Here is a 16,846-nt window from a genome sequence, read left to right as displayed (position 1 = left end):
TGAGAGTTAACAAAGTCATCTCTGACTCCTACATAATATTGATTTTATGCTATGATTCATGCGATATTTTAATTAATTTATTTGATTTATCAAATGGGTTTGAAGTTAGATATGACTTTATTAATTTTCATCTAGTAGATAAGAATGAGCGAATCCCTTAGTTTTCTTTGACGGAAGGTGCAAGCTGTCCGGCTCTTAACTAATAGTGATTGCTGTCCTCGTCAGGGTTTAGACGCGTCAAGGCTGTTTGGAGCTGTGCAAGTTGGCTACCTGACTTGGTGACATGACTAATCATTTGTGCTGCTAATACAAGGTCAAATAATTAAGGCCTACATAGTGCCACTCCATTGCTAGATACTATATGCTACCTATAGAAGTACTTTCCCTAGGTAGTTCCCGGGTGAACAGAGACGGTGCAGTGGTACACCATATCCGCACCTAGCGCATTAATGGAGCAATCAACGCACGGAGCAACGGCGGCCCGGTCATGGTTCCTCCTGCTCAGCCTTGCCACCACCGCCGGCGTACTTCGAGTCCGCGGCCAGAGCACAGGTGAGGTTTAACACATCAGCTGTTTGCACCGACGTGCATCCGTTGTTGTTTCGCTAATTAAATTAATCCATTCGAGCATATGCAGGTTTCGTCAGCATAGACTGCGGCCTCTCGGAGCAGAGCGGCTACGTGGACGATGTCACCAAGCTCCCGTACTCCTCGGACGCCGCCTTCACCAACGCCGGCTCCAACCACAACGTCTCGGCGGAGCACGTCAAGCCGTCTTCAATCAAACGGTACCTCAGCGTGCGCAGCTTCCCCGACACCGGCACGGCCTCGCGCAGCTGCTACACGTTCCCGTCCATCGTGCCGGGGTCCAAGTGCCTGCTCCGGGCCACCTTCATGTACGGCAACTACGACGGGCTCAACAAGCTACCCGTCTTGGACCTCTACCTGGACGTCAACTTCTGGAAGACGGTGAACATCTCCAAGGCCGACTCTGTGCATACCGCCGAGGTCATCGCCGTCATCCCGTCCGACACGGTGCAGGTTTGCCTGGTGGACATTGGCTTGGGTACGCCGTTTATCTCCGGGCTGGACCTGAGGCCTCTCAAGAACACGCTGTATCCGCAAGTGAACTCGTCGCAGGGATTGGTACTTCTGGATAGGAGCAACTTCGGCGCGAGTGATCTCATTGTTAGGTGAGTTAACAGCGGTAAAGTACACTACTAATCATCTCGGTTTATTTGTAAGTACACGGGATATTAATTGGTAAACCCTTTTACGTATTGAAATGGTCAGGCACCCGGACGATCCATACGACCGTGAGTGGTTTCCCTGGAGCAACCTGACCAAGTGGCGAGTGATCTCAACAAAGGAGAAGGTGAGGCTGAGGCCCGAGGATGCGGCCGACGTCCACTTTGACGCGCCATCCGTCGTGATGCAGACCGCCATCACACCCATCAACGCCTCAGAGAAAATTAACTTCTCGTGGGATGCCGAGCCAAACTACGTGCACCCCACGCCCCGGTAGGCATCGTCGACCATCTATAACAGACCTCCATATAAAGACCACCCATAAAAGTCGTTTATAATTCACGGAAAAACGTTTTTGTGGATCGGTATAAGCGGCGTCGAGCAGACCCCGTAAAATATATTTTTATATTTTTGCGGGGTCTGCTTGCCGCCGTCCATGTTGGCCCGCAAAATCTGTTATTTCCATTCTAATTACAGACGTGAAAACGTATTTAGTTGTTTCTTTATTTTCTTTAAAGGCATTGGATACATCAAAATTCACCAAATTTTTGTTAAAACAGCAAGACCAAAGGAAAAAAAACATAATTAGGCATTTTCGAAGATATCCAACTTTCATAACTACTTCCACTAGTTGGATCATCATCTTCTCCATGCATTCATTGTTGATCTCGGGATTCTTCATTCTTCGGCTTTGACGCTAAAGAATTAGACGTTGCTTTCCCTTTAATTTCTTTTCTAGTTATACATGCAGCTGCATCGTTAGCCTCAATTATACAAAAGAGTGCACGAACATCTATTAAGTTTCTTTCTATCAATAACTCAATGTATTCTTCTTTCCAATACCAAAATAAGCATCCACCTTCATGAACACCTCAATAAGCTATCAAAATTTAGCCAAATAAATGACAAAGTCGAAGAGGAACAAGAGCATATACCATCGTTATTGCATTTAAAGAATACCCATCTGAGGTGCTGTCGCGTGCTAGATGCGAGCCGCAACACTGTATCTAGGCTATCGTCGCACTGTATGAGCGACATCGGCAAGCCGGCGAGCCGCTGCGTGACCACCGAGCCCGGGCGATGGCCGAAAGAGTCCTTGCCGGCAAACCGACGCCGACGACTAGAGGATGAACTAGTGCGTGCATGCGGCGCTGGCACTTTCCTGAGGCAGTGCAGGGTGCTTCCCAACCAATCCATGGCTTGTGCGCAACCGTCGGTGGCCAGAAAAGCCAAATCCGGTGGCCGCGGAAAAACAACCCCGATCTGCAGTTGTCCGGCTAGCCGAGGCACGAGGGCGTGGGAGAGGTCGATCTAGGGCGTGCGGCGGCTCGCCGGCGTGATCTCGACGGCTGGTATGGCCGGAATCAAAGACAGCGCCCGACGGCGGTGGATGGGGGAAAAGCGTGGGCCGAAATGTCCCACCAATCAACCGCTCTAGATATATACACGGCGCCGACGGGGCGGGGGAAGAACCTGCATTTTTGCGGGTTGGATGGGCATTTTGCCACGTCCCGTAAAAAATTTATATGGGTCGAACGCGTTTACGGGGTCTGGTCTAACAGCATTCCCCGCTCCGACCCGTATTTTTACGATTAGTTTGCGGGTCGGGGCATTATACCGGATCTGCTAGAGATGCTCTTACACACATACTTCCTTCTAGCAGGGCTGGTCCTGAGATTTAGGGCCCGAGACAGAGCTAGAAAGTCGGGCCTCTTAATATAACCGTCGAAATAATAGCGTCATATTTTAGATTAAAAAACCTGCATAAATCTCTCTTAAATTAAATCTAGCCTGTTGATTTTACGAGGTATAACTATAGCTACAGCATGTTGCTCAAAAAAAAAGTATAGCTACAGCCCATGACAAGAATCCCAAAATATATCTTCCTTCCTTCAATTTGAGCCCCGAATCTTGTCAAGTTTGTCAAATCAAGCAAACAAACATGTGATTATCAGCAGGAAATTATCGACAACTTCCACGTCGTATTGAAAAATTGGTTCTTCGTAGAAATAGACCAGTTCTTACAAAACATAAATTTACTAAAATCTGATCATTCTTTTTTTTAGAAACTAAAACTGACAATTCTGTTATAGCAGCATTGTGTGTGGTGATATTTGAACAAACATTAATCCAAATTGAGCTCGCGAACTCGGTTTTACTGTCAACAATCATTACAACTTTAATGTCGGTGTCATTCCAAAATTATATACGAATTAGTGCTGGTTTTAAAAACACTAATCTTGTTCGATGATTCTGATATCGAAACCAATTCTGTGTATCCACTTCGATCCACAAATTAAGTTGCTTTTAACAATTCCAATCTAAGTATCTAAGAACTAGAGAATAGTTTCGCAAAAAAGGAACCAGATAACAGAAAAAAAAAAAGTTACCCTTGATCTGTAGAGATTCTACTCCAAATTGATCAATTCTGATCCAATCTACTTCTTGGGTATGCATCCAGCACTTGAGACCAGAACGAAGTGGCGTCGCGTCTTTGACTCGAAATCAGCTCCTGGGAATAGGGATCGGTGAACTCGCGATCCAAAAGAAAATGAGTACAGGGACGCGTCTACATGTGATTAGTTGCATGACAGGTTGGTTGTAATGGAGGGTATCATATACTCGTATATGATACTACATCTGTAATGTATTGGTTCTGTCTGAATTCATGGGTTAGAGTTAGAGTTGGTTAGATTGAACGAAACTAACCCTAAAACATCCAAACAGGAGAGTTAGAATTGGTTAGATGCATCCAAAAAAACTAACCCACTCAAGAGGTGTTTATTTGAGTTAGAGTTAGGTGGAGGCCTCCACCACACCAAATTCTTGTTAAAGGAGCCAAATAATTGGGAAAAGGTGCTTTTATTGGCAAATCTAACCCTATCATCCAAACACCTTTTTGTTAGAGTTAGTTCAAGGTTAGTCCAGTGTTAGAATCTAACTCTAACCTCTAACCGAGTTAGAGTATCCAAACAGGACCATAGTATCATATGTTAGTATCGTAACATAGTTCATTTATTATCAAGTAGTAGTACACCATTTAATATGATATGATAGTATCATGATATGATACCGAACTTTCTCTTTCTTCATTTAATTCTATGTTACTTCATCAAAATTGTCTAGTTGACATGCATGATACTACCTATGATATGTCCATTACGACCAGACTGATTGATTAGCTGCATCCTTGTGTCGTGGCCTCCTATTAGGCCGTTACATACCCCTACGAGGGGCCTTCCCCCCGCCCACACCCCCTCCCCCCTGACGGGCTCGCCCTCGCTTCTAGTACTCCCTCTGTCAGGTGTATAGGCCATCTAAGGAGATGCATCGCAACCAAGACGTGTAGAGATTGAATGAAGAATATTAAACCAAAAATTAGTATCAATAATGACTACTATTTTGCCCGCTTGGAAAATTGTGAGGAGTGAACCACTAGGTTGGTTTTCCATGCCATTAATTGCTGAAGAGCAACATGCAAATCCTTTTTAATGCATAAGCCAATGAAAATAGCAGCATGCACAATAAATATTAATCATCATAGGAAATAAATAACTTTTTGCACATACTATGACTTGTATATTTGAAATACTAAATTTTCATTAGATGGCCTATGCATCTGGACGCGCAGGGAGTAGTACTCCTAATACATAATTGATTTATTCATTTATATCAACCTAATACAGAGTTATGGCTAGGATTTATTTCTTATTGACTTTTTTTCGTTTGGTGTGTTATGACATTGTACGATAATATGATATGGCTTCTGTTTCAGAAGAAAAATGATACTCCTTCCGTCACGGTTTAAAAGACGTGTTTAGAGATTCTATAGAACCTAAGTGGTTATTGATTGGATGTGAGATGGGTTAAAAATAAAATTCACACTATGCATGCATATAAAAGTAGTATAACGAAGTACTAATTAGCTGCTAGGAGTAAATGCAATGCGCCTTAAACCTTGTCTATTATGAAAAGGCATGTAAATTTAACCGTGTCTTTTAAACTGTGACGGAGGTAGTACGTCTAGTTATTACATTGATGAGTAATTTAGACTAGTAACATGCACATGTTATTAATTTATACTCCCTACGTTCATAAATATATATTTTTTAAGATTTCACTACGGACTATATAGGAATGTATATAGATTTAATTTAAAATGTAAGTTCATTCATTTTGCTCTGTATGTAGCCGTAGTTGAATCTTAGAAAAACAAATATTCAAGAACGGATGGAGTATATGTCACAGTTTTCATAGTCCGAAGTGTTATATATGATAATATAAATACATTTCTACTACTATGTATAGTCATTTTTATTGGAAATAATTATGTGATGATAACATATTATGTTACTTCATTGATCTCTCTTCTCACTGCCTATATATGTTTTAAATACTTCCATTATGAGTAGTTAACCCTCCCCCATATTGTAGTAATATATCATACTTTTCCTTAGATTCTAAGCCAGTTACACCGATGGTGCTATAACTTGATACAAACGGTCAATTTTGTGCTACAAGGTGTGGCATGCATTAAAATGATGTAAAAATTTGGCTTTCACGTGCATATATAGTGCTTATCGTGTTTCAATATGAAATCAACACTTACTAGGCTCGCCAATGTAGCATGTTATTTGTGAATAAACTATTAGACTTATTTTTCCTCGCTAGTCCCATTGTTAGCCACTGATCGACGAGGTCGGGCGTGTAGCATGTTATTTGTGAATAAACTATCATAATTATTTTTCCTTACGGAAAGGCCCGTGATGCAAGTTGAAAGTATAATAATACTTCCTCCGTCTTAAAATAAGTGTTTTAAGCTTAGTACAATTTTATACTAGAGCTAGTACAAAGTTAAGACAATTTTTTTAGAACAGAAGAAGTAGTAAATCCTACCCCTATAAACAACTCCGAGAGACTGAGCTGACATGTCATCTTAAGATTTATGAAGTCATTATAGACGTCTCGTCATGGACGGGAACGTCTTCTTCCACTAAAAGCGTATCGTCGGAAATCCTGGAATAAATACAGGAATAATATAAACACCAGAATTTGAACCCGATGGATTGGGGATACCACGGTCCCTCTAACCATCCAACTACAAGTTGATTTGCGTTCAACCTGAGGGCTGCAACACGTAATGTGCGCTGCTAGCCAGCCACCAGACAAATCCTGGTATATTGATCGATACAGATACGTCTTGTATATCGTTTGACTCTTAAGCGGGATGCAGCTCGTCTAGTCCATATTGCATTTTTCGTATATAATATATGAAAAATAAATTACATTATAGAAAATGAACGCAGCAACATGGATACATACTTTTTATAAAATAATTTGCATACTGAATAAAAACATTAAAGTAATTTTACAATTCTTGTATATTTCAGTAAATTTGTCTATCTCTCCCTAATAATAAAGCAAATACGGTTTCTGGTCGTCCGTCATTTAAATTACCCCATAGTTGGCTAAAATTACCCACCAATGCCACTCGTAAATGAAAAAAAGGTTTGTTTTTCAGATTTAAGAAGTCCACGCCGTTCTTTATTGTTATATTGTCCGATACATTAACAGTATAAGAATTGATGAGTAGCGCGATGGCTAACACTTCAAAGCTCCACACTTGAGACCAGGGTTCGAACTCGGGTCGGAGCGCCCCTGTTTGTATTTTTTTTCTTTATTTTTTTTCCTTCTCTAAATTAATTCCAGATTTCAAAAGAACAAATTATCAAAAATTTATGAGTATAAAAAATATAGGAAAAGTGTATTCGAAAAATATATTCAAAAAGTCATAAAATATTAATGAGTTTGAAAATATTCATTTCTTTTTCTTCTCTAAATTAATTCCAGATTTCAAAAGAACAAAGTATCAAAAAGTTATGAGTATAAAAAATGTAGGAAAAAGCAAAAACTGTTTATTTATTCGAAAAATATATTCAAAAAGTCATAAAATATTCATGAGTTCGAAAATTGCTCACATATTATAAAACAAATCACGATTTCAAATAAATTGTAATGAAATACTAAAGGATCATGATTTTTGTATAAAATTATCCAGTAATCAAAACATATTCATGAATTTGAATAGCTTGTCCATCATCTTTTAGAAAATCTTCATAAAAATTAATACAAATCCATAAATAATGAAAAAAACGAACTATCGCTTACATAAAGGTTTCATTAGGAGATCTGTAAAGGTCATTTTATGATTTTATTTAGACCTTTGCATATCAAAAAGTTGCGAGTTTGAAAAAAAGTAGGAAAATGATAAACCATTTGTGAATTCAGAAAAATATTTGGAAAAACATAAAAAGTTCATGAGTTCAGAAATTGCTCACACATTTTAAAAAAAATCACAATTTCAAATAATTTTTCATGAAGTAAGAAATGTACAAAAATTTAAAAATGATCCGGTATTCAAAGCATATTCAGGAATTTGAAAAACATCTCCATCTATTTTTTTTAAAATGTTTGCAAAAATTAAAATACATCCGTAAATAATGAATAAAACTAAATGTCGCTTACATACAGGTTTTATTACGAGATCTCTGGAGGTCGTTTTATGATTATTTTTTAGTCCCTCGCGTTAGGCAAAAAAAGGTTTTCGTGTTTTGTACAATGCTGAGCCCAACCAAATTGACACAACTTTTTATGGGTTAGTTTTATACACAATTATATTTATTCTCGTACCAGAATACTGCTTATGGTAAGCACCGTTACACTAAGTTAAGTCAAGGCATATCATTCATCAGTATAGCTCAGGCAGGGTCCGTAAATGCAGTTTGCTCAGCCACAAAATCAAGTCGCGATGAGCATCAAATTTTTTGTTTATGAAATCATATTTTTTTATATCTACCACACCTGCATAATCTAATAGTTTTTTCCCGTTGCAACGCACGGGTATATTTGCTAGTAATGTTAAAAAATATTTACATTTAAAAAATATTGATGTAGTATATAGGGATTCCTTATTCATCACACTGGGTGATAAATAATTATTCTTCGCATCCTCTATTTTAACATCAATGCACCGTAATATTATGTTATGCAAAATTTGTCTTATTTCATCTTAAAAAAAGTAAGATAATATATAATCAATGTAACATTGCAAACGTAAAAACATAATGTAAAATATACATAAAATGTAATTTTGTTGGCCTTATTTTGTTTTTTAGCCAAATTTTACGTTGTGAATCAATATTAATGTATTTTTATTTCAAATATAATTTATTTTAAAAATAATCATAACATTACCTCGGATGAAGAATACATTATGTTGCACCCTGGGTTCAGGTTGCTACAGCTTTCGGGTTCGAATCTCCGTTGTTGCACCGTTTTTCTTTATTTGTGGGTCGCTGACATGTGGGACCATTACGGTTTACTATTATACTTTCAACCTCCATCAGGGGCCTATTCGTGAGAGAGGGAAAATATGAGAGTCTTTTCGCAAAATAACCTGTCACACGCCCACCCTAGTTGTTCAGGGTGGCAGCGGGGCCCACCCCACGTTGACGAGCCTGGTCGGCGTTGATTTAGTATTCAAACACTATAAGGCTGGCCATAGTGGGAGTAACTTAGGCAGTACCATGTACTTGGGATTGGCGAACATGCTGATGTAGCAGCTAATTAAAGATGAGAGAGAAGGTTAGAGTAACATAGGTAGATACCGTAACATGTTAAATGCTATGCTACTATGCATGTCAATAAATAAAGTCATCTATGATACTAATACTTTATGATACTATGCATTATGAAAGTAGTATCATACTTCATATACATGATAGTAGTACTACTATTACTCTTCACTATGACCAGCCTAAGCACTGAGAGGGTGTTTGGATCCAAGAGACTAAAACTAGTCTGACTAAAACTAGTCTCTTTAAGAGGCTAAAGTTTCAAGCACTCCTGACTAAAGAGAGGCTAAAACTAGTCTTGAGGCTAAAATCTTTTAGTCAGGGGTACCCCTACTAAAATGTGCATTAGTCTTCTTTTTCCTTATTTAACTCCTCATGCAAGTGACGGATTGGAGGGTTTGGAGGATAATAAATGTTCATTAACTTGATTTTAGTCTCTTTAGTACTTTGATCCAAGCATGAGTGAGCCTAGCAAGTTTTAATCTCCTTACTTTTAGTCATGAGACTAAAACGTATCCAACCATTCTCTGAATATGCAACTGAATGCCAAGTTTTTATACCACTTTAATGTATGTCGCATCACCGGTGTAATTGAGTCTTTTCCTTACAGGTACACCTCTGTCTTGTATTTCTCAGAGCTGGAGCCCCTGCCCAGAAACGCCATGCGCATGTTCAGCGTGACCATCAACGGTATGCTTCTGACGTCCCGATACACGCCGCAGTACCTTTTCTCCTATGCCTTTTACGGCATAGAACACAGTTACTCCAGCCGATACGACTTCACCATACAAGCAACGACGACAAGCTTGACACTGCCGCCTACCATCAATGCCGCTGAGTTTTTCTCGGTCATCTCCACAGCCAAGTTGGGCACAGATGCTCAGGACGGTGAGTAACTACTGAATCATAGTCCAGTGCGTAGTTCACCAAGAATTACTTGCTTCTATTTTTATAATGACCAAGAAGTACTTTATAGTAGACCATTTTTTAGTATTAAGACGAGAAGATTTTTCTAGGTCCAATTGGCCTTCCTGTCAATTTGTATAAAAACAACCGCAAGCACAGGGGGTAATCCAAAATATGTTCTTTGGGGGGGGGGGGGGGGGGGATTTATCGACAGGGGTAATGCTTGCAAAAAAACAATATCCTTACAAAAAATAATATATAAATTATTTTGAAATTTAAGGGTCCAAGGCCCCACTAAGCATAATGTGGATTGGCCCATAACATAATTGACTGCATGAAAAGTAAAAGAAACATAAATCATTATAAGGGGAAAACATAGCAACAGTATCGGCCGTTAGAAGACGAGACAGAACTCGATGGTGGAACGCCAAAACATATCCTTCTCACCATCAACGTTAATTGACGGAGGCTATTTGATACATTAATTGTTTTTGGATTATTCATTTCTTATGTTTTTAAAGGCACAACTAGTTATAAGTACATATATCTAACCGACAACTTGTTATTTCCCTCGATTTCTATCTCAGAATAATACATTACTCCCTCCATTTTAAAATAAGTGTCTTAAACTTGATACAATTTTGTAATAGAGTTAGTATAAAGTTGAGACAATTATTTTGGAATGGAGTGAGTATTTGTTATACACTTAACGGACCAACTCTTTCGGTTGTTATCACTGCTCAATTATCTCACCCCAAGAGTTTTCTGAGCTAAGAGCATGACCTTCCCCCTGAAAAGGGATGTACTGTCACTTCCTTGGTGGAAGTAAGCAGTTGTACAACCTGGGAACTGCTGTGCCTGGGAATCCCTTGCAGCCAGCTATCCCCACATAACCTTGTCTTTGCACCATCACGAATCACTCTCTCGCGTATTTTTGGAACATATAGTTACTAGTTCCCATGATAATAGGAAGATACTACTTGACAAGAAGGCACATGAAAATATAACCAATTATCCACTTCCGCTTCGGAACATCCTCCCTAAACACATCAACGGATGAGATCTATCTATACCTCTTCATAATAAAGGGTATGAAGATCATTTTAGAAAATACGTCGTATTAAAAGATAAAGCTAAATAAAATATTGCTAGGACAGGATTCAAACACAAGACCTTATACTATAGGAGGGAGTTGATAGCCACTAGACCTAACAAGCACTTGTGGTTATTTATTAATTACGCAGCATAACATATTAGAGAGGCTCCTAGCGGTGCCAGATCCTGAAAACAAAAGTGAATCATTATTTTTGAAAAAGTAATATTTTTAAAATGCGAATATTTTGCAAAAGTTGTGAATTTTAGAAATTTTCAAGTGAACGTTCTTTGAAAAACAAGCAATTTTTCAAAAATAGGAGGTAATGTAGCAAAAAATTATATAGAACATGAAATATTTTTAGAAAATTTTAAAAAACGCAAACATTTTCAAAATGATGAATAAATTTTTACAACTAACGGATACTGTATCTAACTTTTTTTAAAATGAATTTTTTTTTCTTTATCAGTTTTGGAAAATATGAATAATTTTTAACTTCTCAAAAAAAATTAAAACAAAACCAGTGAAAACAGATTCATGACAAACCGGATACTGCAGCATATATGTTTATCTCATAATTGGGTAGGCCCATCTTGTTTGTTAGGTCGCTCGCCTCTGTGCTAATGAGCCACACTTTGTCGCAAAGAGTAATAAAATTGGATTTTCGTCGCATTTTGTGCTATGATATTTCTATAAAAAATTTGAATTTTTTCAGGTAATTGAACTTTTTTTGCATTTTTTTTGAATTTTTTTAATTTCGCCATTTTTTCCAATTTGTTTACAACATTTGCGAATTTTCTAAACAGGTAGAAATTTTGTTCCAAAATGATTCATAATTTTGAGAAAAAGTTGACTACTAGGTAGATTAATTTGTACAAATTTTACGAACTAAAAGATGAACATTTTCAAAATCCGTGAACGCTTCGGTTGATCTAATAGGCACATGCTCAGAATTTTGAAATATTCTTTTGAATACCTTAGATAATCTTGCCTTTTACATAATGTTGAAATTTTTGTTCGTTTTCAAATAGAAGTTATAAATTCCAGTTTTGTTCTTTTTTAAAAGTTCTTCAAGTGTTAATAAAATCACCGTGTTGAAGAAATTCGTTCGGAGTACATTTTTTTGACATTTTGTTCCGCATTACTGAAAAAAATCACTGTTTATGGAAAATGTTCATCGTGTATAGAATTATTTTTCAGCATGTATTTGAAAAAAGGTCACCATATATTTTAGAAAACATTTAGTGTGTATTTAAATTCAGGTCACTGTATACTATGAAAAAGTTCAGTGTGTATTTTAATTCTCTTTTTGATAAAATTGTTTAGATTTTGAAATTTTTTCACAATTATTTTTTAAATTCTAATTTGAAAAGAATTCACATTTAATTCAAAAAATACTGAACAAGTAAAAGAATGGATGTACCTTACTTGTTTAGATAGTAATTAAAATTTAGCGATGCGTATAAGTTAATTAGTATTTTGAGAATGTAGATTGGATTTGGCCACCAATGGTTGTTAGCTCAACTGGTGAGAAACTCCGCAAACTAACAAGAGGTCTGGAGTTTGACTCCCCTTAAAAACAATTTGTTTTTCCTGATATTTATTTCTCTGAATGGGCAAAAACAATTTGTTTTTCCTGATATTTATTTCTCTGAATGGGCCGGCCCGTTCAGCAATAGCGTATGTGTGACCCATCGTATATATACCAAACTGAATACAGCTAGTGAAAGGTCTATATTGCCCTTTATACTATTTGTGAGGGGGGGGGGTGTATCGAAGCGGGACTCCCAATTATTATGATAGAGATACTTTCAAGTGAAGTAGACCGCACACCTGGCGCTGTTCTTTTTATGTTTTATAAGCTATAAGGGCCGCATGCATAGCTTTGTTACAAAGCATTGTAATAGTTCGAGATACCAAGTAAAAGTGTCCCAAATAAAAAAAAACTAAGTTCAAATAAACATGGAATGGGCCATAACTCAAACTAAACCTAATTATTTATTTGAGATAAGAAAATAGGAACTCATCAAAATATCCAAAGCTTAGAATGGCCCATTGTTATGTAGAGACCAGGGGTCAACCACCATTTTGGAAAAAAGAATTACGCCCCTCCGTTTGGAGCCAATATCGATATCTTAGTAATATATTTGTTACATTTTTATGAGTATCTTGATACAAACATGATCTGACACTGAACCTTGTCATTTTTTGCCTTCTGCTTGGGGAAAAAGTATCTGCCATCAATGCGATCAAGACAAAGTATCAGGTGAAGAAGAACTGGGTGAGTGATCCTTGTGCTCCAAAGACTTTTGCTTGGGATGGTTTGAACTGCAGTTATCCCACTTCTAGTTCTCCTCGAATCACAAGCATGTAAGTTCAAATATAATTCTTTCGAATGTGTAATAGACTTGTCAAACCATAAGTCCCTTATCTATCTCAGTCACCATTAATTTGTGTCTACAGAAATATGTCATTTGGTGGTTTGAGCGGTGATATATCATCTTATTTTGCCAATTTCAAAGCAATGCAACATTTGTAAGTATAACATTATTAATATGTTTTCATAATGAATTTAGTTTTGCAAATTCATACACTTCATATGTTTTTTATAGCTACTCCTCGCACTTCTATTTCAGGGACTTGTCATACAATAAATTGACAGGGTCAATTCCTTATGCCCTTGCACAACTACCATCTCTGGTGGAGCTGTAAGAAATTCTCACCCGTGCTTCACATTGAATCTTTTCAGCTAGAGATATTAAAGTAAATCTACCATTCTTTATACTTAAGACACTTTGCAAAAAACATCATTTTAGAAAACTTAATGATTAATTAACCTCTAGAATAAGCATGCCTTATGTATTACTATGTTATTTGCTAGATGAACATATTAATCACTAGTATGCATTATTAATTTGCAAAAAGAAATGATTAATCGCTGATTTGTATAGTATCATATCAGTACACAGAACAACATTTGATCAAGAACTGGATAATTGCTCGTTTGCATGTGTATGTTGGCAGACCATATCAAGCTTTTAGATCATACCTGGAATCAAGGATAAGGTTGTTAACGTGTTTATCATTTGAACAAGATATTAGAATAGTACATAAATTTAACTGAGGCCACAATATTTTAAAAAATTAGGTTTTCGCCACCCTTTACAGATAAAGCTAATCGTCCGATGATACAATGTTTCAAGGTAACCTTCTTACAGAGTTATAAAAAAGAGTAAGACAATACATGATGAACAACGCCAACAATGCACCATGAATGAACTATTGGACGCCGCCAACTATATGCATAGATGTATGTCAAGCAGCCTAGCAGTTAGTACATTAGTCGACCGATCAACTGTGCTTGATATTTGCACTTGGAATAGAAAAACGGATCAGAATGTTATGCTTTATTTTAGCATTTCTATCTCATTTTTCGCTGTTTGGCATGTACTTAATTTTCATAAACAATATAATAGATAAATGTATGTAGGCTTTACCTATATTTATCACCTATTAAGCTATTTGGTATCTTTAGAGATTTGACAGGAAACCAACTTAGTGGATCAATTCCCTTCGAGCTTCTTAAGAGGAAAGCAGATGGCTCTCTTACTCTCAGGTTAAACCGACATATCTCCATGCATCCCTATTTAGGTTTCCATTTTCCAGGTCAAACATGCTCATCGTTCTTCTATATGACAGATACAACAATAATCCAAAACTCTGCGACCAAGAAAACTCTTGCCAATCCACCGAAAAGAAGAATTCTACAGTTACCATCTATATTGCAGCTCTAGTAGTTGCTGGAGTGGTGATAGGATTACTATTACTACTACTTCTTCTTGGGGTGATAAAAAATAAAGGTGAGACTCCATCTTGATGCAATAATGATTATTCTATATATGTTCCTCCTGCAAAGAAATAATCATGGCATAATACTTGATTCATTCTCTCTTTGTAAAGCATTAGTGAAACGTCATGGAAAGCCAGAGAATGAGGCAGATGATTTGCAGTCCCACTCCAAGAATAGCGATGGATGTGGCTTGCTACAATTGGATAATCGATGGTTCACATACTTGGAATTAGGGATTATAACGAACAACTTCCAGCGAGTGATTGGTCGAGGAGGGTTTGGTGTTGTCTATGATGGCTTCTTAGAGGACGGTACTAGGGTGGCTGTCAAGCTACGGTCTCAATCTTCCAATCAAGGTGTCGAAGAGTTTTTGACAGAGGTAAATTTTTATAAAGCATACTTAAATAGGAAGATTCTTAATTGATCATGGAAAATATGTAATATATTTCCTTCTTGCTCAGGCTCGGAACTTAACAAAGATCCATCACAAAAATCTTGTCTCCTTGATCGGCTATTGCAAGGATGGAGATTATCTAGCCCTTGTCTATGAGCATATGCCAGAAGGAAACCTCCAAGATAAACTTAGAGGTACACTATTTTGTAAGAGAATCTCTAATTTTGTTCTGTTATATGTTACATAAGTATGATGATCTTCTTTAGGGGGAGATGGCAACATTGGATGCTTAACTTGGAAGCAGAGGCTTTGTATTGCACTGGAATCCGCACAAGGTACATTCCTAATTTGGATCTTGTTTTTCTTGACATGTTGTTTCCTATGTATTTGTGTAGTGGAAACTTATACACATGTGTGGTTGTCAACATATATAATATGCATGAAGGCCTCGAGTATCTGCATAATGCATGCAGCCCGCCCTTCCTACACCGAGATGTAAAGACATCGAATATTTTACTGAATGGAAATCTCAAGGCCAAGGTTGCTGACTTTGGCTTGTTGAAAGCTTTCAACAACGATGATGATACCCATGTATCCACGGCCAGGGTGGTCGGCACATATGGTTACCTTGCTCCTGAGTACATGCTATAACTATAACTTTTAGTTGCTTGATTGATCCATCCAAGTACAACTCTTGGATGGACTATGAAACAAGTGCATCTCATGTTGTACATACATATGCAGGTATGCATCCGCCATGCAGCTAACCAAAAAGAGTGACGTGTATAGCTTTGGCGTGGTGCTACTTGAGGTGATCACAGGAAGGCCGCCCATACTACAAACCCCAGAGCCAACTAATATCATCGAGTGGGCAGGTCAACGCCTTGGGCAGGGAAACATCGAAGATGTGGTGGATATGCACATGCATGGTGACTACGATGTTAACAGCGTGTGGAAGACCGCGGACGTCGCGCTAAGATGCACTGCTCAAGTTCCCACGCAGCGTCCTACGATGACTGCAGTGGTGGCACACCTGGAAGAGTGTCTTGATCTTGAAGGGAGTCGTTTCGCCGGTGACATAAACGGCAACTTAAACAGCAGCAGTAGTGGTGGCGAATCCAACACAAGTTATAATTATTATGGTGCCGACCATTACACTGATATAAGCCCGAGCAACAACACTTTGGACATGGGGCACAACTTTGGCAGCGGGGTGGCCACCAGCCCTGCTACACGTTGACGATTTCGTTGTCCATCTGATTCAGACAAGGACCACCATTTTTTTTTCTTCCTAAAGAAAGAATATATTGCCTTCCGGCTCTGCATCGGAAGGACTACCATTCTTAAGTTTCCAAATTGATGTTCTAGATGAAATGCTATACATTTCAAACTCAAATTGATAGTTGTCATTTTACAAGTCAATGCATTATTTTGCATCCTGCGCTAGCGGCACTGTCAGTGTATATACACAGAGTGTGCGACTTAGAACGTCTACAACAGCAAACACGAAATCCAGGCCGTCAAACCTTTGTGGACGTGTCCGAATGCATCTGCTGACATGCCAAGACACGTCCGTTGGAAGTGACCGGGCGGTCCTTATTGTTTTTCCTTTGCATTTGAATAACTAATTTTTTTAAACACCTCTTCATATATTAATTAATTAAGAACGTGTTAATTACAATGCTTCATAACAGCAAACACCACTGAAAATTATTAAAAAG

The 16,846-nt window shown here is 37.9% G+C and overlaps 2 protein-coding genes across 2 annotated transcripts; both read left to right on the top strand.

Moving 5' to 3' along the window:
- Positions 1-411: 411 nt before the first annotated feature.
- Positions 412-3,907, top strand: LOC123416506 (putative leucine-rich repeat receptor-like serine/threonine-protein kinase At2g19230). Its single transcript, XM_045106802.1, has 4 exons — positions 412-552; positions 638-1,193; positions 1,294-1,521; positions 3,710-3,907. The coding sequence occupies exons 1-4, from the start codon at positions 450-452 to the stop codon at positions 3,714-3,716; spliced, it is 894 nt and encodes a 297-aa protein (XP_044962737.1). The 5' UTR covers positions 412-449; the 3' UTR covers positions 3,717-3,907.
- A 5,637-nt stretch (positions 3,908-9,544) lies between these two features.
- Positions 9,545-16,563, top strand: LOC123401280 (receptor-like protein kinase At3g21340). The gene is made up of 11 exons (XM_045095056.1): positions 9,545-9,770; positions 13,113-13,251; positions 13,345-13,416; positions 13,518-13,589; positions 14,417-14,497; positions 14,581-14,741; positions 14,842-15,110; positions 15,193-15,319; positions 15,392-15,460; positions 15,571-15,763; positions 15,870-16,563. The coding sequence occupies exons 1-11, from the start codon at positions 9,545-9,547 to the stop codon at positions 16,363-16,365; spliced, it is 1,905 nt and encodes a 634-aa protein (XP_044950991.1). The 3' UTR covers positions 16,366-16,563.
- Positions 16,564-16,846: the final 283 nt, after the last annotated feature.

The sequence above is a fragment of the Hordeum vulgare genome, chromosome 1H (genome assembly GCF_904849725.1).
Source record: "Hordeum vulgare subsp. vulgare chromosome 1H, MorexV3_pseudomolecules_assembly, whole genome shotgun sequence".
NCBI lineage: Eukaryota > Viridiplantae > Streptophyta > Magnoliopsida > Poales > Poaceae > Hordeum > Hordeum vulgare.
Note: the sequence above shows the minus strand (reverse complement) of the source record. Positions and strands in the feature narration are given on the sequence as shown.

Bases quoted from the DNA above. Each gene is read 5' to 3' on its own strand.
- LOC123401280 (XM_045095056.1), top strand. From the start codon at position 9,545: ATGCGCATGTTCAGCGTGACCATCAACGGTATGCTTCTGACGTCCCGA. The intron at 13,252-13,344 runs GTAAGTTCAAAT...TTGTGTCTACAG, and splicing joins TCTCCTCGAATCACAAGCAT to AAATATGTCATTTGGTGGTT. The intron at 14,742-14,841 runs GTGAGACTCCAT...CTCTTTGTAAAG, and splicing joins TGGGGTGATAAAAAATAAAG to CATTAGTGAAACGTCATGGA.
- LOC123416506 (XM_045106802.1), top strand. From the start codon at position 450: ATGGAGCAATCAACGCACGGAGCAACGGCGGCCCGGTCATGGTTCCTC. The intron at 553-637 runs GTGAGGTTTAAC...GAGCATATGCAG, and splicing joins AGTCCGCGGCCAGAGCACAG to GTTTCGTCAGCATAGACTGC. The intron at 1,194-1,293 runs GTGAGTTAACAG...TGAAATGGTCAG, and splicing joins GCGAGTGATCTCATTGTTAG to GCACCCGGACGATCCATACG.